Source organism: Rhincodon typus, chromosome 10, assembly GCF_021869965.1.
Source record: "Rhincodon typus isolate 14 chromosome 10, sRhiTyp1.1, whole genome shotgun sequence".
NCBI lineage: Eukaryota > Metazoa > Chordata > Chondrichthyes > Orectolobiformes > Rhincodontidae > Rhincodon > Rhincodon typus.
In genome coordinates, this window is record NC_063341.1 from 64543601 (window position 1) to 64568385 (window position 24785).

Below are 24785 nucleotides of genomic sequence, written 5' to 3' on the forward strand. Positions count from 1 at the left end.
TCTGATTTTTTAATGAAACGGCCCTGCTCCTCTGATGCTGCCTGGCCTGCTATGTTGTGTTAGCAGAGGTTTACCTTCTTCCTTTTGCATCACGTGGGAGACAGGACAGTGAAGAAGACATTTGGCACACTTGCCTTCATTGGTCAGTGCATTGAGTGTGGGAGTTGGGATGTCATATTGTGGCTGAACAAGGTATTTGTGAGGTGACTTTTGGAATAATGCATACAATTCTGGTCGCCCTGCAACAGTAAGGATGTTGTTAAACTTGAGAGGCTGCAGAAAAGATTGACAAGGATGTTGCTGGGACTGGACGATTTGAGTTATGAGGAGAGGCTGGATAGGCTGGGACCTTTTTTCCCTTGGAGCTCGGAGGCTGAGGGGGTGACCTTATGGAGGTTTATGAAATCATGAGGGGCATGGCTAGGGTGAATAGCCAAGCTCTTTCTCCCCAGGGTAGGAGTGTCCAAAACTAGGAGATATAGGTTTAAGGTGAAAGGGGAAAGATTTAAAAAGCTGTCACAGGAAGTGGTAGAGGTGGGTAGAATTACAACATTTAAAAGATATTTGGACAGATACATGAATAGGAAGGGCTTAAAGGGATATGGGCCAAACACGGAAAATAGGATTGGTTAAGTTTAGGATATCTGATCGGCATGGACAAGTTGGACAGAAGGGTCTGCTCCTTGACAACAAGGTGCAGAGCTGGATGAACACAGCAGGCCAAGCAGCATCATTGGAGCAGAAAGGCTGACGTTTAGGGCCTGGACCCTTCATCAGAAAAGGGTCCAAGCCCGAAACATTAGCCTTCCTGCTCCTATGATGCTGCTTGGCCTGCTGTGTTCATCCAGCTCTGCACCTTGTTGTCTCGGATTCTCCAGCATCTGCAGTTCCTACTACCTCAGGGTCTGCTCCTTTGCTGTTTGACTCAGTTGAACCTGGACATGATCACTATTGTGGGATGGATGAGTAATTGTGAATGATTGAGTTCTTGCTTCGTACAAAGTGAACACTACCCTTTGCCTCATTCTTACAACTTCAAAAGTGATGTCTGCTGTGGAGCAATTCCACAACCTGACATTCGGAACAACAACAGTTTGCATCTATATGACTGCCTTCAACACAGTAAAATGTCTCAAGCCATTTCACAAGAGTATTATCAAATAGATTATCAAACCATATAAGGAGACATTCATCAATCATGGAATCCCTACAGTGTGGAAGCAGGCCATTCAGCCCATTGAGCCCATATTGACCCATAAGACCATAAGATATAGGAGCAGAATTAGACCATTTGGCCCATTGAGTCTGCTCCACCACTTAATCATGGCTGATCCGTTTCTCAACCCCATTCATGCTTTAACCCTTGATCCCCTTATTAATTAATAACCTATCTATCCGTCTTAAATCCTCCAAAGAGCATCCCACTCAGACCCAACCCCCTGCTCTATTCCTCTAACCCTGTATTTCCCATGGCCAATCCACCTAGCCTGCACATCTTTGGACTGTGGGAGGAAACCGGAGCACCCGGAGGAAACCCACACAGATATGGGGAGAATCTGCAAACTCCACACAGACAGTTACCCAAGAGTAGAATCGAACCTGTGTCCCTGGCGCTGTGCGGCTGTGGTGCTAACCCTGCTGCCCATACTAAGTCAGGTGACCAAATGGCTTGGTCAAAGGGGTGGGTTTTAGGAGCAGCCCTAAAGGAGGAGAGAGAGGTTTTAAGGTGCACGGGAGAGAATTCCGGAGCTCAGGGCCTGGTCACGCAAAGACACAATCAATGGAAGAATGATGAATATCTGGGGAGCGCAACAAGCCAGGATTGGTGGAGCACTGGGATCTTAGGGGAGAATTTCAGGGGAGATTACAGCAATGAGACCTTGGAAGGATTTCAAAACGTGGATGAGAATGTTAAAGTCGAGGTATTGCTGTGCAAATGGGAGTTGATGAAAGTTAGAAATCAGCTACTAGATCTTTGGATATGTTCTGTACAGCCCACTGTCTGCTCTATACCAACAGCAGCTGGCTCTATATAACATGGACCAGTGTGACAGTCTGTCATTCCTCCAAACCGCTGTCCCCCACTTGTATTCTGTGGCAGTAAATCTTAAATAGGAGCATGATAATGTAAAGAATGTGAGCAGCATTAGACCATTCAAGCCTATTCTACCAGTCAGCATGATCATGACTGAGCTACCACCTCAACTTCACGTTTTTGCCTGTCTCATACATTGCTTGATTCCCGAAGAGATCAAAAATCCATTCACTATGAACCCATCGGCATCAAATGCAAGAGAGAAGTAATCTATGAATAAAGGAACAGTGAGCGGTTTGGAAAGTAGGGGCCAGCAGTGAGCGAGGTGTTGAAGGCCATCTTTACCTGAGGTCAGGGTGGGGGAAAGTTGCCTTTAACTGAGGTTAAGAATGATTTTGACTCTTATTCTGAGTGAAGAAATTACCCATCTCAATCTTAAAAGATCGATCACTTGTCATGAGTTTAACCCTCAGTACTAGATTCCTCGGCCAGGAGAAAGAACCTCTCAGAAGACTGAGGGATGACTTCATACAAGGTCATTAAAAGGATAGATGTAGAGAAGATGAGAGCAAGATCAGAACTCAGGCCCCGTAAATATGAGTCACACATTCACACAAAAAGAAATTCAGAAGTTTTTTTTTATAAACAGTGGTTAGCATATAGAATTTTCTGCCACAGGCAGTTGTGGAGTTGAATTGTGGAGATGCATTTAAAGGAAGGCTGGATAAATACAGGGAGAAAGGAAAAGAAGGTTATATTGAGATGAAGAGAGGTGGGAGGTGGATTGTATTAGTATAAACCACAGCAAGGACCTGTTGAACTGAATGGCCTGTTTCTGTGCTACAAACATTTTGTAATAGTTTGATAAGAATAGAGACGTTATACCTTTTTATTGTACTGAAGGAGAGAACGACTCAATAGACTGTTGTCAAGATTCTGTTCTAATTTACATTGATTGACTTGGGGGATGGCAGGCTGTGGCAATTAATCTGTAAATCAGTTCCCTTTAATTCTTGGGATGTGGGTGTCACTGGCAAGGTGATATATAACTGCCCAGCCCATAGTTACCCAGGTGGTGGTGGAGGGGATCCTTCTTGAGCCACTGCAGCTCAGAAATTAAACTGGACCAGGAAGTACTGTATCTACAAGAGCAGGCTAGAGGCTGGGAACTCTGCAGCGAATAACTCAACTCCAAACTCCACAAAACCTGTCCATAAGGCACAAGTCAGGAGTGTGGTGGCAATCCTGCTTCACTTGCCAGCAACCGGCTTCAGCAACACTCAAACTATCCAGGTCAAGGCAGCTCACTTGTTTAGCAACACATCCACCACTTTAAATATTCAGTTCTTCCACTACCAGCATATAGTATCAGCAGTGTGTATTATCTAAGGCACTGCCTTCCAAATCTATCTAGAAGGATAAGGGCAGCAGGTACATGGAGACACCGCCATCTGCAGGTTCCCTTCCAAATCCCACTCCATCCTGACTTGGAAATATGTCGCTGTTCCTTCAATGTTGCTGCGTCAAAATCGTGGAACTCCCTTCCTTGCCAGCAGTATTATAGATGTACCTACATCGCATGGACTGCAGAAGTGCATGAAGGCATCACCATGCTACCTCCTCAAGGCCAAGTAAGGATGGGCAATAAATGCTGTCTAACCAGCAACACCCACATTCCATTAGAGAATAAAAATAGCTTGTCTAATGAAGGAACTTCACTTTTGCTGGGATTTCTGTATATAACTACATCATGTACATTCTCTAGAGTACCACCAGAGGGCACTGTAGTGCAAGGTTGACATATTTGAATTGGCACTGGAAGACATCCTAGGGATGAGCATGGTTACAAAGTAGCTCTCCATTGATAGAAAAATAAAACAAAAAGTTTCAAAAAAGGATAGCCACATTGGACAGAATGCCCTCTTTCTGTGCAGCATCATTCAAAAATTTGAATTTACAGTTAATGTAAATGGGAAGGATCACACAGAATATTTTCCTTCCATTTTGCTCTCTCTGGAGCTCAGTGTGCACCTCACAATGGATCAACCATGCAGTTATATTTTAAAAGTAACTGTTCTGTTTTGAGTCAGGCCTCCACTGAGTCCAAGACAAGAAGGGATTTGTAACCACACGGTGGGAGCTATAATCCCAGGGCTACCTTGTCGTTCAGATTTTGGGTAGAGTCACCAAGCCTGACTGAAAACATTGCTGCAGGGTTGATCGCTCGATGGCAACAGCAGCTGGAAGATCCCATGTCCCATTCTGGGATATTCCCTGACAATCTGACAGAGAGCTTATTCCACCAATTAAACAGGAGGGTCTGCCTGTGACATTGGCTTTTCCTTGATGAGGAAGGAATCAGGGTAAGTGGGAATTGGCTGGAAGTTCCAAGGTTTTCCCCAAACTCCTAGTGTCACTTGAGCAGACCTTGAGGGGTGACCTTATAGAGGTTTATAAATAATGAGGGGCATGGATAGAGTGAATAACCAAGGTCTTTTACCTAGAGTGGGGGAGTCCAGAACTAGAGGGCATAGGTTTAAGGTGAGAGGGGAAAGATTTGAAAAGAAGCTGAGGGGCAACTTTTTCACTCAGAGGCTGGTGCGTGTATGGAAGTGATGGAGGCTGGTACATTTACAACATTTAAAAGGCAACTGGATGGGTACATGAATAGGAAAGGTTGAGAGGGAGATGGGCCAAACACTGGCAAATGGGACTAGGTCAGATGGGGATGTCTGATTGGCGCAGACAAGTTGGACCAATGTGTCTGTCTCTGTGCTGTATGACTCTATGAGAAAAGCCCATGTTAAAAACTGCTGACTGCATTGTTTTCCTTATGGATGAGTATGGGAGGGTTATGGTGGAGATTGGGAAAACTGGATTTTCCAATGGCCAGACAAGTCCTTATTCCAGCAGAGATGGGAGTTGTGCATAGGGAACCCTGTGGAATCCCCGTGGTAGAACACTCAGAGGGAAGTCTGAGAAATGGAACTTCCTGCGCGGTAAATTGCTGCTCAGCCTGATGCTCTTTTCCCCCTGAAGGAGGGAGAGGCAGGAATTGAGGGAGGTGGAAGTGGGCAGCATGGATAATACCGTTGGTGCAGGTGAGAGGGGTTCCTGAGCGAGTGAGTAGGTAGTGAGGAGGATATGAGGATTAGTGGTGCCTAGTAGTTGAGAATCATAGTTGAGATGCTCGAGTGGGTGAGAATGAGTGAGGAAGATGGTGTAGGCAGTAGTAAGAGTGGTAGGGCATGGGCCTTGGTGGGAGGTGGGGATAGTAGCTGAGGTAGAGGGAGTGTGAGTATCCAACAGAATGATGGAATGATGTTGATGTTTCCCCCGATAGACTGCAGAAGGACCTTGAGCTCCTTCCTGCAGTGCTGGGTGTCCTCCAGCTGCTCTAACCCGGGTAAGAACCTCAGAGCAGGCTGGTATGGCCTGGGTGTCACGCTCCCTGCCTGATGGAAAAGCAATGCTGCCCCTCCAGGTCCCTGCCCACAGCAAGACACCGACTTCCCCCTGAAATCTACTGTGATTTTCGTCATGGGAGCTCAAACAACAATTAATGCGGCATGTTTGTGTGAGATACAACAAGAATCACTCACTCAAACTCAACGTGACTTGCATTTTCCCAGAAAGTTAAGGTTCAGCCCTTGGTTTAATTCCAGAGTAACTACTCAGCAGATCCCATACTTACCTAGTGCATGCACCCAGGTACACCACCAGCCGCATCCCCGCGCCCCCCCCCCCCACCCAACCCCACAACTCCCCGACCTGTTCCACCTCCCCCAAACACTGACCACCTCCACCGCTTTCACCTGCTCCTGACCTGACTCCATTTCTCTCCTGGGACCTGCACACCACTTGCCACTGCCCCAGAGCCCTGCTCCACTACCCTCCTTCACCTGCCCCAGAACCACTGCCCATTTCTCCTGTGCCATCTGTTTCTCTGCTCTGGACTGATCTGTCACCACTCACCAGGGACCTGGCCCAGGCCTTTCTCCCACCTAGGGCCTGATCAGTCTGAGCTCATCAATAAACCCGTTCCACCATCCTCCCAGACACCCGCATCGAAATGATACCCACCCTCCCCAAATCCACATGAGCCGATATCTCCCACCCACCCTCGAGACTACATTACTTACCTGGCTCCTTTGCCACCTCACAACCTGGCATACTAACTACATGGTACCCTACCGCTGCCCCCCCCCATACCAAGCTTGCACCAATGTCCACTGTAATTTTTTTTTCCAGCTTCATAAGCAGAAGCCATTCGATGTACACAGAGCTTCCCAGCGGCTGCATGGCTGCACAGGTTAGAGGGAACACTGGCCTAGCACCCAACCCACTTGGCACTTGGCACACTACCCAACTGGTACCTACTTACTTACTTGCCTGTTTCTGACTCCAGAACTGCAATCAAGATGGAAAGGTTCGCACTTTTAGGATGTTGTCACATCTTTCAGAAAATCCTCACCATGTTTAAGGACTTGAAAAAATATTTTGAAGTGCATTGATTGATGATGTGTGGACAAATAATGACAGGATGATGCAGGAATGGAATCTGCGGTGTTTGGCAATCTATGGTCCTTTTAAACTGATGAAGCTACAAGGAGTTAAGCATAAAATCAGATGCACCCAGGATGAGATCAAAGGTGCAGAAATACTTTGGTTCCTTCCGTAAGGAAAACAATACTTGAAAAATATTAGTGATAGAAAGTTTACTTTGTTCTTGCAAAAGTAATACATTTATGAAAAGATGAGACAGAAGCAGTGACAGAGATGAGATAACTCATGAACACACCATGTTAATGAATATGAAAGCAGAGATGGAGTGACAAGTAAACAATAATAACAAGGCAAACATTGGTCCACTCTGGTGTTTTGATGAACTAGTAATTAAATATAAGTGAATTATCAGCTCATTAAACTGATAGTAATGGAGAGCGAGTTGTATTAGGAATCGGAATCACTCAATGCTCAATGGCAAAGTAGACCACAGACACACACACACACACACACACACACACACAGAAATAAACATGGGTATCAACACAGATGTTTGTACATATACTCATTCACATACTCAAAATTAGCTCGAGGGTTTGAATGTCTTTTTGTCTTTCATATCTATTTTCTGCTACTTACCTTTGTCCAACAGGATAAGGAAGTGAGAGGGTGGATATATATCACCGTTGCTATATCTCCAGGCAACTGTCAGAATCAGGGTTGCTCATGGAGAAAGGGAACCTTTATGAGGCTGATTTTTGGGAGCTGTGTACAGAGCTTTTCCTAGCACATAAAATAATGCTGTGACAGAAATTAACTTTTTGTAACTAAATATAATCAAATCAATACAACACAAATAAAAAGCAGTGTTTGCAGCTTGGGGGGTACACGTTTTCCTGTAGGTGAGCAGAACCATTATAGTGTCTGATCTGACAGTGTTAGCTCGATTGAAGCGAGGATATTTCCAACTGCTAGGCGTGAACGGTGTGACTGAGTGTAATTCATCTCCTGCAGCTATTGATTTGAAATTAAAAAGACCAGCTGGAAAATGGGAATCATGGGCCAAACATGCCTTTGAACCCCATGTGGACTCAATGAGTGAATCTTATTGAAGTGCGCAGCCGTTACCTGTGGGTAACATAATGAGGACTGGCTGGAGGGATTCTGACAGACTCTTTGTTTCTGCTGTTCTGTTTTCAGTTCTCCAAGGAAAGGTACATAATGGACTCAACACCTGAGAAACTGAAAAAGGAGCTGGAGGAAGAACTGAAGTTAAACAGTGAAGACTTACGAAGTCATGCCTGGTACCATGGGCAAATTCCCAGGAAGGTATGCTGCTAAGCGTTGCTTGTTTTAATCTGGACCATGGCATTTATTTTCCTTTGAGCTGTGGTTGTTCACTTTACTTGAATTGTCGGAACAGTGCTGCTAGAACTTAGCACAGAAATGAGACGATATTTCCTACATGGGACTCTCCAGAGATCCCATGTGGTTTTGAGTCAGTCTAGACTTTATAGTATCATTTAACACTGATTATTTCAATACAAGCAATGAGATCATTCTCCCCAGAGCCCTAATTTCACAATGCCGTGTGCTGGTTTGTAAATGAAAAAAACATGATCACATTAAACCTACATTGCCCTTTTATCTTTTAAGCTAGAAGCCTTCACATTTGTTCTCGTATGATTTCTTTCACTGGATGTGAGTGTCGCTGACTGGCCAACATTTACTGTCCTTGAGAAGGTGTTGTAGATTCCCTCCTTGAACCGCTGCAGTCCATGTATGTCGGTAGAACCACAGTGCCCTTAGGAAGGGAATTCCAGGATTTTGATCCAGTGACACTGAAGGTACAGTGATAAATTTCCAAGTCAGGAGGCAAGTGGCTTGGAGAGGAAATTGCAGTTTCCATCGAAAGGAGACTCGGTAAGTTGCTGGGATGAAATTGATCTTTGTCAGGAGGCTGTACAGACTTTGTTACATTGGGTACTCATTGTAATCCCAGCCTGACACTTCCTTCTATTGACCTCAGTAGAACGAAATGTCAGGCACAGAGCATCCTGACCAGACAGTACAATAACATCCAGTTTACCATTACCACGGAGATGAGATTTACCCGTTCAGTCTCTCATTTGCACTGATCAGGAGGTGCCTGAGGTTGATGCTGAGCTGGTGCTGAAAGAACTGCCCTCAGCTGAGACAACATCAACATCAAGACCTTGCATGTGTAACGTGTAAAAACGCCGCAAGGCCTTCTGTCTAATGTTGTGGAATAGTGGAGACGTAGCAGATGCGATTAAAATGTGGAGTAAGGATTCAATCAGGTTGATTTGGTGAGACTGTTTCCTCTGCAGATGGTGCTGGTCGGAGAGAGAGTGGTCGCGGGAGGAGACTGGGCATTCTTGTAAAATGTGAGCCAGGCAGTTTGGTCCAGTGTTTGGGAATCTGGTGTCCCCTGATTAAAATGTACAAGTGAAGATTGTTTTTGTGAGTGCTGCTCAATCGTTTTGAACTGACAGTGAATTGATGGGTATATCTCTTGTGTACTGGTACAAGGGAAGGATATATTTGCCCTGGAGCGTGGCAGCACAAAGAACAGGTTCTTGCTGAGCTGGAACTGGGGTCAAGGTGCTCTGAATCAGTGTGAAGGTGGTGCTGATCCATCAGCTATTTGTCCCCATTAGCAGCTATTGATTCTCCCGGGCCGACCTTTACCCATTCCATTGTCTGTCCAACTGTTGTTCTGTCTCACCGGGCTCCATTTCCGCCTCTCGTTTACTCCGCTCCCCCATCACACCTTCAGCATTATACCAACCTTTTTTTCCTAGCTAAAGTCAGTACTGAAGAAGAGTCACCAGATCTGAAATGTTAACTTTGCTTTCTCTCTACAGTTTCTCCTGTTCCTGATATTGTATCTGGTTTGGTTGGGTGCTGCACGCGAAATATTAACCTAACTAGCAGGTTCTCGAATACTCAATGCTGTTACGATAGACAGAGATCATATTCGACAGGGCTGTGTATAAATTTCCTTGAACATGCTCCTGAGTTCTGCTGACGGTGTTTCTGTTTGAAGGTTGCAGAGTCCCTAATTCAGAGAGATGGAGACTTCCTCATCCGTGAATCCCTCTCCAGCCCAGGCAACCAGGTGTTGACCTGTCAGTGGAAGAACACACCTCACCATTTCAAAATCAACAGAGTGGTTGTCAGGTTACATGAAGGCTACAGTCGTCTGCAGTACCAGTTTGAGCGGGACAGCTTTGACAGCATCCCCGCGCTGGTCAGGTGCTACGTGGGGAACCGCAAACCGATCTTCGAACAGGTTGGAGCGATCATTTTCCAACCCATAAATCGGACTTTGCCGTTGAGGTGCGTGGAGGAGAAATACGGGCCAGCTGCTCCCGTAAGGCAACAGGTCTGCAGCGCGCCAGATGGAAAACTGGATACAGAAAAGCATCTGAGCTTGAACGTGTCAAACAGGCCCAGTCAAGAGCGGATTCTGTCAGCTGGAAACCTTTTGAGGTGGGTTTCTGGAAGGAAATAATTCATTAATTGCAACAGATTAGGGGGAGGTGATGGCCTAGTGGTATTCTCTCTGGAGTGTTAATCCAACCAGCTCCAGGCACCTAGTTTCGAATAGTGCCATGACAAATGGTGGAATCTGAATTCAAGATAAAATCTGGAGTCTAATGACAACCTAATGACATTGTTGATTGTCAGAAAAATCCCATCTGGTTCATTAATGCCCTTTAGGGAAGGAAACAGCCATCCTTACCTGGTCTGGCTTACATGTGACTCCAGACCCAAAACAATGTGGTTGACTCTGAACGGCCCTCTGGGCAATTAGGGATGGGCAATAAATACTGTCCCAGCCTGAGACACTTTGATCCTATGAATAAATAAAAAAAATTAAGATTCAAGTTAGGGGTGTCTCCCTATCTAGCAGCAACACATAAAATTTTAGCTGAGAGCTGCATTGCATAATGTGCAGAGATCTCCTGTTGGCTTAGATAAGGAGCACTCACTACCTTTTTGCTCAGGGTTAAAACTCCCAGAAGAGCAATTGGCACAGAGGCAGCTCTTAGAAATCCACTATAAAAATAACCCTGTGTGCTTATTTTGTTTTAAACATAGCCAGGGAACGAGCTTTCCATTTAAAGAAACTGTCTTGATGGTTGAATGTTTGAATGTTTCCTGTTTGGGATTTTGTTGTGGTTGGCTTCATAAAGTGAAGGTTAAATGGATACACATGCACACAGTACTTCATACTGGTTATTCCCCCAGCCCCAACCTCCACCAGCTCTCCCTCCTGTGCAGTCCCAGCTTTAGCAGCAGACTGTGAGGGGTGGTGGAGCAGCAGTGGGGAATTCAGATGCGTCGACACAATCAGCAGAAGGCTTGCTGAGAATTACAAGCGACCAAGGGTTGGGGAACTGCAACCAAACTACGGCTCCATATTCTAATGAGTAGAAGTGGTTTTAATGGATTTTAACAACAGATCCTTTTCCATTCAAACATTTCCAGCCATCCAATGATTGTAGAAATGAGGTGCTCCTAGCACAATGGGACGAAACTAGTAATGTTAGGCTATCTACTCTAGTCATATTTCCCTACTCTTTCTCTGTGTCCTTTAACATTTTTCTTCCTCCTTAGTCTGATTGTGCCTCAGACCTTCCAACTGAGAAATATTTATTAACAGCCACCAGAGTATTGCTGAGAAAAGAGACACTCTATCGAAGCTTTTCACCTTGCATTCCTCAGGAGAGATCCAAATTCCAAAGGGAACAACAATTAATGCCGCATGGGAAAAGGAATTTTACAGCATGAGAATCAGCACCCCTTCCCCTCTACCATCTGTCCTGAGGAGTGCCAGGTGAAAAGCTTCAATGGCATGTCTCTCTTTTCCAGCAATTTTATTAATTATACTTTTTTTTTTGCTAAGGTCAGTGGATCAGTTGGCAAAGTGTGAAAAGCTTTTAAGATCATCAAACTCTGTTTAGTGCCTTTGTATGTAAGACTATTAAAAAATGTAACAAATAAAGCTGATGAAATTGAAATGAAATAGGACAGCTTGTGCTGTTTTCATGATCTTGATCAGTTTGAATTTATTACCTCAAGCTAAATGAACAGGCGAAAGTATTCATTGCCAAGACTTTTCCTGTACAGTTCTTTGCCATCAGCTTCCCGATTCACTTTTGTACAATGAAACTCATACATACCTCACTTGTATAATCCCCTGTATAACCCAGTTAAAACTAGACTACTCCATGTTAATTATTGATTCTGGACTTTTCCAGTTAGTTTTCAGCATTATCTGTGTGACCATTGTCCTTGAAAAAAATTGTATCCCTGTAACATTTTAAAATGACGTCATTTTCCCATCTTTGACCTTGGGCAGTAAATGTCCCTGTAGCTGTTTTAAGTGAGTATATACACCAGGTTAAGTTGATGATTTCTTTTTCCAGACTGATATTTGTTTTACATCTTATGTTGAACTCCTTCAGCTATAAGATGGGGATTCAGTATATTTATGTTCTTCTAGGTAGTTTAGCAGTCCCTTTTGTCTTCAGGTGCCTGTACTTGGCATTGTCCAAGTGCTTAAGATGTGAGCAAAGGAAGGATTCTGCTGAAAAGTACTTGCATCTCTATGCATCAGTTTGGCAAATGTTTAAAGCACCATCAGGTGACAGATATACGGGTTTTTAAAAGCTTTTCTTTTTTTCTGTCACCATAGGAATAAAGACAAGAGTGGGAGCCAGCCGGCAAGTCTTGACTATGTGCAGGATAGACGCCAACCCTTGAAATCCCATCAGTCGGAAAGTTACCTTCCTTTGGGTGAGTTTGAATCAGTCCCAGTCTTCAAAGATTTTACGGTAGAAAGACATTGAAGTTTTTTTGTTCCTCATTTTAAACTGCCTGTGCTGTATTTACCAGGTTTCTTACCTTGTTCAATGATCGCTGTTGCCTTGTATATTTGTGTCTTGCTTCAATATTGTATCCACGATATGGAGTTGCTGGTGTTGGACTGGAATAGACAAGGTCAAAAATCACACGATACCAGGTTATAGTCCGACAGGTTTATTTGAAGACATAAGCTTTGGAGTCGACGACACCTGAAGAAGGAGTGAGACTCCGAAAGCTTGACCCTTTGAATAAACTATAACCTGGTGTTGTGTGATTTTTGATAATATTGTATCAAAAGTAACAAGCAAAGCTTTGGTGTTTTATTATTTGATCCATTTCTTAGTGTATTAATCTGTCCGTGCTGTCCTTCTGTAATTAACACTAATTAATGATCATATTATAGTTGTTGTCTTGTACACCAGTAACAGAATCAAAATGTTTAACGCAAGTTGTTTGCCTGTAATTTTTAAATGCAGCAATTCTCCCTTTTTAGGTAGTCTCAAATAGAGAAGTTTTGTTATTAAGTAGTTAAAAAATTGCTACTTATTTATTCACTTATACAGTCTTATCACATTAAAAAGTATTTTGGGAACAGAGTGAAATTTTCTTTTGTAACTGTCTGCATACTTACCAGCTGGCTGGATCCCCATTCTCTCAAACTTTCAGTTTAGGTTTTGGTCTCCCCAGCACTGACTGGTAACTTTTAGGGATAAGACAAATTAAATGCAGTGGGGAAAATCAGTCTTGCAAATATAAACCGACTACATTGTGAGGATGTATTTTGTAGCTTCATTTTAAAGTAATCAGGGAAAGAAGCACTTTGCTTAGGTTCTTTGCTGCTTTATTGGAATTGTAGAAGATATTTTTACATTGTCTTTTGTTTACTTTAATGTGGTGTATTGGGATCTTAAATTGGGAATGCATCGCCTGATGTTACATACAATTAAATGGGAAAACCTGCTTTGTTTTGAGGAGTGGTTTTCAGGAATCTATCTCTCACATAAAATGGGAAATTTCTGTAAATATCACAGAAGGAAGAATCTGAATTTGTACATTACTGTTCACAACCTGAGGACATCCCAAAACCGTTTATAGGTTTTGAAATGTAGAGGATGTTGCAGTGTAAAACAAGTAGTTGTTTTTGTGCACAGCAAGATCCCACAAAAATGCAAAAAGACAGTGACCAGTTCATCAGATTTTTTGTTGTCGGTGATGTTGGGGGATATATATTGCTCTAGAAATCGGGAATAGTTCCCTTCTCTTCTTTGAAATACTGCTATGGATTTTTTTTTTTACGCCCACCTTACAGTGTGGCTGGATAGAAAATCTCAGCCAAAACCCAGCAGACATGACACTGTAGCACACCCTTTGTAGCCTTTGCAATGTCTGACTCAGTGGCATGTTGCCTTCCTCTGGGCTAGAGCTAACATTAGCTGTTATTGGATCCTAATCTGCTGCACCACTCCTGTCATTTCCTCACAGGAATGAAACCTCCGCTCCAACAACAGCAACAACAGCAACCACTACAGCTATCACACCAGCCTCCGCAACAGCAGCATAAAGGAATGGAAGGAACTGCATGCATCAAGCCCCAAGTGTTTCGAACAGGCAGTGAGCCTGCTCTCAGCCCAACATTTGCCCGAAGCCCCACTTTGGAATTTCAAGCAGGGGAAGCACTGAGAGGGTCTGATAGTCAACTCTACCCCAAACCACCTCCAAAGCCCAGCAAGGTGCCCTCACTAAGGATGCCGCGTGCCCCTTCACTAATGAACAATTCTGACAGAGGCAAGTACGGTGAGATGAGTGCTGGCAGCCCAGAAAGGGGCAGTCATTACACTGACCTGAAACATGATGCCTCTGTGGAGCAGGCAGGGACAGACCAGTACTTCTTCCAGCCTGACAGCTTTGTAGAAAGACTAAAAACTGAGGAAGCGCCAAAGATCTCCTTCCAAAGAGCCAACTCTGTCCTCAGCATTTCAGAGCAGAGCCCATTTCAGTTCATAGTCTCTTCTGTTGGAGATGAGGAAAAGACCAGTGACCCAGTCTTCATTGCACCCTCCTTTGAGAACATTTCCTGCTTTAAACCGAATGACTTCAAATCTAAAATGCTTCACCCTGACAACAAGCCCCTGGAAACATGGGTGATCAGACATGTTAAAGAACTGTTTGCCAATAATGACCCTTCAACTATTGCCAAGCACATCCTGAAAGTGGATTGCCAGGTAAGAATTTGTGTTACAGCTCACAACATAGATTTGTGAAATTGCATAATTATATCTGACTTTGCTAGTTGCATGTTCAGAGTAACATTGTGCAAGTCAGGAAGGCTAAATAAAGGGTCAGCTGAATGCTTTCATGAAGATGTCATTTGTATAGTATTTTAATGGAGACTGATCAGGTGAAGCCAGCTATCTGAAGAGTAGTTTGCTGATAGCATTTTAAGATGATTAGCCCCTATTGGTTGTGGGTTGTAACAATATGGGAGTTAGGGACACAGTGATAGCAGGTGGAGGAATGGTGAGTGTGCTGATCATTTTGAGGTCACTTACTGAAATGTTATGCCAGAATGTATCTCACATTTTCAGTCTGATGCTTCTAATATTTTTTTACAACAGTTGGAATCACTACAAAGCCCAAACGTAGCACCTTTGGTTAGATCTTTTTTGCAAGACATAAGAACATAAAAGTGTATAAACTCCCTTTGTATTCTTAGAATTAAATGAGAATATGTTTCCTGGGAGGGGTAACCACATCACATAAACTCAGCCTAAGTTGGATGAGCAGAATGTTGGACATGTATCAAACGGTACTGGCATCTGCTGTGTGAATCCTTCAGAGTGTGAAATGGCTGGTGGGAAATGTTAATAAATAAACTGATAGGCCAGTGCATTGTTCCCTGATATCTAACTGACTTTAATGCATGATATTAGGAAAACCAATAGTGTTTACTGGTGGTATGTTTCAGAAAACACTTTAACTTATTAATGGCATGATTTCCATGCTGAATTTGCAGTGCATAATCAGCACAGGACATTTTCTAAGACAGGAAAAATGGTCAGAAGCAACACTGTTCATCAGTCCTGGGATGGAGTGGTGGGAGAGATTTAGTATTCAGTCCCAGTGCTGGCTCTGTCCAGTTGGCACAGCTGTTGCCTGGCACAGACACTCTGGAGTTATTCATTCACTTGGAGATTCAGAAACAGGAACATTCTGTTTCCTCTGTATGCTGCCATGCGCTGCTGTCTTATTTTTGCTGTTTGCCCCAGCGGATCCTTCAAAGTTTCTTGAACGGATTGATAAAACATGTAGGGAAGCTACATGAGAGTTAAGTGAGTGGGCCAAATGCACCTTGTTTCTGACCTGCACGTTCCCACCTCTGAGATGTGCAGGCTGTGCCCCCTTTTTAAATGCTACAGCCCTATACTCCAGCACTTTATCGGTGATTTTCACCGATCCATACTCCAGTGGGTATGCTGGAAACCCCCATATAAATCATTCCCCTCCCAAACAACCAGTGCAGATCTTTTAGAACAGCAGCACAAATCAGCATGTGGGAAATTTCTCCTCCAAATATCCTGACATTATCCTGTGGATAATGGATTGCTGTTTTCCGAATAGGGAAGAGTTGAATCTCGCATGGCTCCTGCTAATGGAGGTAACAAAATGTAACAGTAGTCTGCCCCACAGCTAGAACACTTGCCACTTGTCTATAGAAGGGAGTAGATATAGATTCATCTTTGAAACAGTGATATTTATAGTAATTTTTGTGTCACAAATAGCTCCCTGATTAGTTTCCATGCATGAAGATTCCCAGAAAGTTTGCAGTGATAAAGAGAATCAGTCGGCATAGATACTGGCATTCTCGACATGCTGGGAACCTAACAGTATCCAGCTCCTAGTGATTCCTCCCACTGAAATGCTGAGTTTGGAGAAATAGATAATTAAAACGCGATGTTTGTAATTAACAACATTTTCATAACTGAAAACAAGTACTGGCAGGGGAGGTAAACTCAGGACAGAAGGGCTCCATCTACTGATAGTTGTCCGATCAAGGCTCCCACTCCAGCCCTATTCTGAAAAAAGGTGATGCTTTTCCTTTGTTGGCAATAAACTGAAATGAAACTGTTGAACGGCTGGTGCCTCTGCAGTAAATGATTTGATTCTCAAACATAACTGTAATATATGAACAATGGCAAACTGTCCATGAAGTAGAAAACAAAAACAGAAGTTGCTGGAAAAGCTCAGCAGGTCTGGCAGCATCTGTGAAGAAAAAATCAGAGTTAATATTTCCGGTCCGGTAACCCTTCCTCAGAACCGCCACCAGAGCTGAAACATTAACTCTGAATTTTTTCTTCACAGATGCTGCCAGACCTGCTGAGCTTTTCCAGCAACTTCTGTTCTTGTACCTGATTTACAGTTCTTTCAGATTTTATTTTGTCCATGAGGTAGAATCAGTTTGATTTAAATGCTTCCAGCTCTTTGCCTTTTTGTAATGATCTATTTTTCAAACTGCCCAAAACTGAAGATTCAATCAAGGACTGGTGCAAAGGCTGCTTGGTGATGCTAGATGTCCTTCAGGAGTATTGTTCGAATCAAAAGAATGTGTCCTTTCAGGTGGCTAACAAATGCAGGATTCGCAGCTGTACTTTCCTAATCAGGAAAAAGCAATCCATTATCCAGGGGTGATGGTGGGATATTTGGAGAAGAAAATTCAGTAGAATGGACACAGCTGGGATCTTCCAGCATTTCCAGCTGGGAGCAGAAATAGGAGTCCAGCGCTAAGGGGACTGTCTGCTGACTTTTGTGTGGCCCCACCTTGGAACAGCAGTACTAATGACCACCAGAGGCAGAGGGATGACCACAGCAGCCCCTTACCATGCCTTACATTGGCACAAATCAATAACCAAAAGGTACCCACTGGTGTGGTCACAGTGCCATGCTCCAGGGTCATGATGAAACACACTGTAAAAGACTCATCATAGAAAATCATTGGCTTTAATCTTCTGCGTAGTTCAAGGGCAACCCTAAACGGAAGCCACTGATCTACTGGCTTGCAGTGACGGACATCCCTGATCACAGCTAATATTTCAGTCGTACGGATTATGTGCTTTACTTTGCAAAGTTGCCCACCTGTAGTGGAGCTGGCCTGTAGCTGAGTCAGGCCCTGGGGCTATTTCAGCTTGAACAGCCTTTTCTGTGTCCACTAGGGCTAAACAGATGCCCCTAGCCAAAAGGCTGCAAGGAAATACACTGGCGATATATTTGCCTCGTTTATATGCGCTGTGAAAATATGGCAGCCCGAGAAAAGTAACCAAGCAGATAGCCATTGGCTGGAAAACTCTGAGGATCAAGCACAGAAAATCCCTGAAAATTCTCCACCTCTTTTTCCTGAAGGTAAATTTGGAAATTCCTGACTGCTTTATGTAAAAAGCAAATTCTACCAACTGGATCAAATTTTACCCATCTTGATACAAGTTTAATTTTAGACACAAATCAGAGTGTAAGTATAAGTGCTGATAGACATTTTTCTTCTCCTATGCTTCAGCAGTGCCTAACTCTCTGTTGCACCCAAAACAAAGGTGAATATCCTGTGGCACTTTAGTATTTGGATTCAATAGATGTAATTTTGACGTGTTGTACAATATAGTGATTGCAAGACAGTAACTTGCATCTCTCCCAGTTTTTATTGCCATTGAAGATTGAGCAGTGTCAATACACTGTTTTTCATTTTAGACTAATGCACAAAGTCAGAACATTCCCTAATCTCTCTGGTTGACTAGTGCTTATTAATGCCACGTGCTTTGAAATACAGCTTTAGAAGCAAACCTTGGCAAATACTGGTGGTAATAATTACACAAATGCTTGGTGCTATTTTAATAAAGGTGCGAACCCAGTTAAATTCCACAGATTAATGCTTCCACTAAAATGAAATCAGTAATGAATGCACTCGGTCATTGTGCACGGGATCTTGCTTCAAATTCCAGCCTCAAATTATAGGAAACATTCTGAACTGTTTGTTTCTAACCGCTCACTATCGTCAACAAACTGTAATCTAACTAGGAATAAAAAAAGAGTAGGCCATTCAGCCCCTGGAGTTTGTTCTGGCATTGTATTAGATTATGGCAAATTTGAACTGAAATAGTTGTAGCCTTTGTCATAGAGACCTCAACCACTGGTATTGCAGGAATTTAACAGCAGTGAATGGAAGCACACAATGTGGAACTGATGCAGCACAGTCTCTTGCTATTTTGTAGAAGACTATTGCAGACTATTTCAAAGAGTTCATTCAATTTACAGCTGATTAGTCTTTCAACTGTTCCTGTACAATGCCAGATGGTCCTGCACAGACATCAGCTCTTACAGATTACATCCCTATACAGATTGAAACTATGTTAAAGAAAGCCTTGCATTTACAAAGTGTCTTTCAGAACCTATGGACATCCCAAAGGATTTCATAGCCAATGGTCTACCAAGCCACATCGCAACATCAGGAACTGCATTAGCTAAACTGTGCACAAAGATAATCAGTACATAATCAGTACTAGATAATCTGCAGAGCTTGTAGTTCCTTTGAGAAAGTGTTGAAATTTAACATTTATTAACTTGGAGCTTCCAACAATCATTTATATGATGTCATCAATCAAGGACACAAATTTAGAGCTGAGTTACAAAGTAAAGGGCTATTTATCATTTTATACCTATATGCTACAAGTGAAGGGTCTAGGCCCGAAACGTCAGCCTCTCTGCTCCTACGATGCTGCTTGGCCTGCTGTGTTCATCCAGCCCTGCACCTTGTTGTCTTGCTACAAGTGTCAGCTGGTTTTATGGTAGAATTTGTGTTTTTAAGTCAGAACGTTCTAGATTCCCAAACACAGCCCACGAATGTGCAATGTATGTTAACATCTCACTGTAGCATTGGGAGAAAGTTATGTTAACAGAAGGATCTTAAGATCCCACCTTTCTGTTTAAGTGGGTGTTAGAGGTCACAAGGGTTCTGTTTGATGAATGGCAGAGGGTGCTTCTGAATTTGGGTGAATGTACATTTTTCAGTCATAATTCCCGACAACTTCAGTGATCACATTAGATTGTGGGAGTTTGTTGTGTGTGAAATGGATGCTAGTGTTCGTCTACAAGGGACAATGAGTGCACTTCAGAAGGAATCCATCAGCTGTGAAAAATCCATGCTAAGATCACTGTCTAATTGAGGTGATGGCATTTCACTAACTCTCCGAGCAGAACACACTAATGTGTTGACTGAAATTTAGCTATGTGCAGCTACTAAAGCAGAAAGATCACTGAACATAACCATGAATCCTTTGTCAATTGTTGGAAAAACCCAGCTGGTTCACTTATGTCCTTTACGGAAAGAAACTGCCATCCTACATGTGACTCCAGACCCACAGCAATGTGGTTGACTCTGAACTGCAGTTAGGGATGGGCGATAAATGCTGCCTGGTCAGCGATGCCCTCATCCTGCTAATGAATGAAAAAAAGACCGGTATGTCATATGGCCTGGTTTACTGTAACAGGCACCAGTGTTTGTGAGCTGGTACTGATAACGGAAGTTAAAGCACAGGGGATTCAGGGGGATCTTGGCAAATTGGATCCAAAATTGGCTCAGTGACGGGAGCCAGGGTGGTGGGAGAAGATTGTTTGTGTGACTAGATGCCAGTGTATAGTGGCCTCGGTGGTATGAGTACTGGGTCCCTTATTGTTTCTGATACAGACAGATGATATAGAAGAAAATGTGGGGGTGATGATAAGTAAGTTTGTGGACACAAGCATTGGTTAGGTTGTTGAGGAAGAAGTTCTTAGGTTACAGGAGGATACAGTTCGATAGGCAGATAAGTGGCAGATGGAATTAAATCTGGAAATTGTAAGGTTATGCACTTTGGAAGAAGTAACAAGACAAGGCAGGGCACTAGGAAGATCAGAGTTCGGAGAGATCTCGGGGTGTTTGACCACAGATCCTTGAAGGCAGCAGGACAGGTTAATAGGGTGGTTAAGAAGGCATTTGGGACCCTTGCCTTTGTCAGTTGTGGCATAATTATAAAAGCATTTTGAAGCTGTAGAGTACTGTGTCAAGTTCTGGTCCCTACACTATAGGAAGGATATGGTTGCATTGGACGGGGTGTAGAGGAGATTCACCAGCATGTTGCCCTGGGATGGGGCGGTTTTGCTCTGAGGAGAGGCTAGCTAAGCACGGGTTACTTAGAGTAGAGCAGGCCGAGAGGGGACCAGATTGAGGTGTATGAGATTGTGGGGGTACGGACAGGGTGGACAGGAAGCTGCTGTTATAACAAGGGGCCGTAATTTTAAGGTGAAAAGCAGGAGGTTTAGGGGGATTTGAGGAAATTTGTTTTCACTTTGAAGGTGGTGGGAATGCACTGCCTGGGAGAGTAGATTTTTTTTTAGAATCCCTACAGTGTGGAAACAGGCCGTTTGGCCCAACAAGTCCACACCGACCCTTCAGCATCCCGCCCAGACCCATCCCCCTATAACCCACCTAATCTACACATCCCTGAACACTACAGGTAATTTATCATGGCCAATCCACCTAACCTGCACACCTTTGGACTGTGGGAGGAAATCAGAGCACCCGGAGGAAACCCACGCAGACACGGGGAGAATGTGCTAACTCCACACAGACAGTTGCCCGAGGGTGGAATCGAACCCAGATCCCTGGCACTGTGAGGCAGCAGTGCTAACCACTGTGCCGTCCCATATAGAATTTGAGCTCCTCTATTTTGAGATTTGAACTCATATCGCTAGATTGATAGCACAGACCTCTGGATTAATTGTCCAGCAGTGGCAAACCTCACAACCTTTAAAAAGGATGAGCATTTGACGTGTCATTATATTCAAGGCAGTGGCCTAGTGCTGGGAAGTGGAATTAGTGCAGATTGAGCAGTTTTTTGTCAGTGCAGACCTGATGGTACAAAGGGTCTTGTCTTTACTTTGTGATTCTAGCGCTGTAACTCCTGACCGTTTATCTTTGACATGTTATTCTGATTCAAACTATTAGCAAGTTTTGATTTTTGTTTATGAATACGTTACGGTGAATTTGTGTAAATTATTCAGGCATGAATGTTTGAACCTTTTGCACTGAGAAGTTGCAAAGAATAACTGTAATCCCGTTGCTTAAGGAAAACTTTACATAGTCAGCTCTCCCATGTTCCTGTGTATTTTTCATATTTGAACTGTTTGTTGTCTTTCCCACTTCCCAATACTTCAGGAATAGAGTGCCTGGATTACATTGTTTTTTTGAAATCTCCTCATTGCTCTCGAATTCTGTGCCAGGCCAGTGAATTTAGAAACGAGGGTATTGACTTTGGAAATGGTCACGCTTGGCTTTATTTTAGTAGTGATATAAGTAGTAATTGAAAAATAAACCTTTTAATAAAATGGCAATTTCCTGTCTACAACTAATAAATTTGAACTTTGGACTTTCCAGGTTGCTAGGATACTTAACATTTCTGAAGAAGTGAAGCAGCAGATGGGAGTGAGCTCAGGTCTGGAGCTTATTACCTTGCCTCATGGGCACCAACTGCGTCTAGATCTAACAGAAAGGTAAACAGTACCAGTGCACTATTTATACTGTGCATAGTAATAGCAGAATATAATGAAAAAGCTACACCATGGTGTGGAGTGAAGGAAGAGGGAGGATTGTCCAGTAAAAGCTAATTAAAATTCCTCCCTTTCTTCGCCTCAGTGGCTGAATGTACTGACCAGCAGAAGGGACTAGCCTCCCTCTCTGTTCTATGCAGGGTTAGCTGAGCTTAAACACGGTCGCCATGATGTGGAGGTGTTGGTGTTGGACTGGGGTGGACAAACTCAGAAGTCACACAACACCAAGTTAAAGTTCCAACAGGTTTATTTGAAATCACAACTATAACACAGTTGCAGAAGGGAATGTGTGTGTGATTTGTCTGGTGTCATTGCCAATGCTTGGGCAGGAGGGAATGAGTTTGGATTTCTGCTTCTCAGCACCACCTGCTGGAACGTTTGAATACAATGTCATGGAAGGAGAAATTCAATCTGTAGGAATCACATCATGGGTGCTCAACTGGGATGTAGGAGGCAGAGAGCATGGATAAAGCGAATGTTGGGCAACGATCATGTAGTTGTTGTATTATTGAAGTGGTAACTGTTGTATTGGAGGAGAATGGGAGGAAGTGATGTTTCAGTTTTGAAGAGCCTTGTTTAGAGCCCCATCTGGAAATATGTGTTCACTTAGAGTCATAGAGATATACAGCACAGAAACAGACCCTTCAGTCCAACTGATCCATGCCAGATATCCTCAATTAATCTAGTCCCATTTGCCAGCATTGGGCCCATATCCCTCTAAACCCTTCCTATTCATATACCCATCCAGATGCCTTTTAAACTGCTGTGCAATGAACTTCAGAAAGGGAGATCTGGTGCTGAAAGTTTGTGCTGATGTATTGCTAATTCATCAGAACAATAAAGCCACATTATCAAGGTGTGTTCCCTTTACAGAATCTACGGCAAACCAACCAACTTCAACTCAGCAAATGTGGAGCCCATCGTTTAGCTTTTGGGATTTACATTCACAAAATAATAAGTTAAGTACCAGAATGACTTCAGAACAAGTCGCACAAATATTGTTGTATTTAGGAGTGATCTAAACAAGACCTTCAAAATGATGGTGGGATTTGAAGGATAGGAAAAAGACTGTTTGCTCTGGTGGGAGATTTCACCCTGTGCCTTTACCAACAATCAATATACACACAGAGTAACATAATTGTAATTTCAAGTAACATTCTGATCTCCTGCACAGTTCCTGCTGTTTCTGTTTGTATATAATTATTGACTTAATCAAGTTACTCTGGCCTCAGTGATGGGATCAAATCAAGGACGAGTTAGGATGTTGCATTTAGCTTTAGGTCGGGCAGGAGAGTGTTAGATAACGTGCACATTTTTTAGCAACCTGTTCTTGATGCACAAGGACAGAAATAGCTGTGGGTGTGATGCCTCTTGTTGTCAAATAGCTACTCCCGATAGTGGATCAATGGAAAGATGACCAGGTGGAGAATGTGACAGACACGCTGTGTGCTCTCTACCGCTCCAATCCCACCAAAATTATAATTTCTGCCATGGTGTTATTGTACACGACAGTGTCTTAATCTTCATTGCTGCTGTTCAAAGTACAAATCCAACATTCATGCACTCTCCATGGGACATGTGAGGAGTTACTGAGATTTATTTGTTTTTGGGATCAAGACAGTTTGACAAAGCAACACTGCCCAGTCTGCCCAGGCACACTCAGGATCAGTCACAGGGTGAAGCTCAGAGGTTTACTCAGGATGAAAATAGCACATTTGCTTTGCTGAAGGCTGTAGGTGAACCAATTAGACAGAAATGTGTGCTTATAAAGTGCCTCTTACCACCACCAAACAGTTAAAAGCACTCTTCTGCTAATTAAGTAGTTTTGAAGTGTATCACGGTTTTAGTGTAGGAAATGCAGCAGCCAATTTGAACACAGTAAGCTCCCACAAAATGCATTATGGCATAATGTTGGGACTAGATAGGTTTTTTGTTATGTGGGATGGGATAGGTACTAACTAGAATACCAACGGGAAAGGTTCACGTCATGCAATCTTTTGCACCCTTATATGAGAGAGAACGGCCTTTAATTAAATACCTTATCCAGTGATGGGACTGATTTTTGTTGAATTGTGACAGCTGAAATAGTTATTCTTGATGTTACCTCACTGATAATCAGAATTATTGAATATAATTTCGCAACAATCCTTGATTAAGGTTTGAATCCACAACTTCAAGGTTGTTAGTCTAAGACTACTGCAACTGGCTGTATCTGGCTGGAGGTAGGGTGGGGGAGGTGAGTGAGGCAGTATTTGAGGGCCTGATGGACTGTTTCACTGTGACTTTCATCTTTATTGGATTCTGTAGACCGTGCGTTCCAAGTTCCACTTGCAACTTGTGAACACAAATTCCAGAGTGTGCAGCGTTGAGGTGGGGCTTTCTGCTGTAAGAAATGTGCATCAGGACACTACTTAAATGAACCCCAACATATTGCAACAACCCAGAACTACGCAAAGCAGAACAGGAGCACCTATACGGAGTTTTGAAAAGAAATGGATACCCGAAAAGCACAATCCGCTGTTACCTCTGAGACAGACAACAGGAAGAAACAACACGGCCAGATTCACTGATCACCCTACCGTACATCAAGGACATTTCAGAGATGCCCACAGGACTACTCCGACCTCTAGGTATCAGGGTAGCCCACAAACCGACAACCACCCTACGGCAGCTACTGACGAATGTAAAGGATCCCACACCCAAAACTGGAGTAATATAC

At 43.3% G+C, this 24785-nt stretch overlaps 1 protein-coding gene across 3 annotated transcripts in view; it reads left to right on the forward strand.

The window, feature by feature from the left end:
• LOC109938255 (breast cancer anti-estrogen resistance protein 3 homolog) overlaps positions 1-23495 on the forward strand; it is an 87781-nt gene extending 64286 nt beyond the window's left edge. For 2 of the 3 annotated variants that reach the window (XM_048602131.1, XM_048602130.1), the window contains exons 2-7: positions 7742-7870; positions 9612-10057; positions 12270-12370; positions 13922-14661; positions 21894-22009; positions 22940-23494. In XM_048602131.1, the coding sequence (XP_048458088.1) occupies positions 7742-7870; positions 9612-10057; positions 12270-12370; positions 13922-14661; positions 21894-22009; positions 22940-22994 (1587 nt within the window). In that variant the 3' untranslated portion in view covers positions 22995-23494. Of the gene's footprint in view, positions 1-7741; positions 7871-9611; positions 10058-12269; positions 12371-13921; positions 14662-21893; positions 22010-22939 lie in introns of all 3 variants that reach the window. The other variant, XM_048602129.1, reaches the window with a different exon arrangement.
• The last annotated feature ends 1290 nt before the right edge of the window (positions 23496-24785 follow it).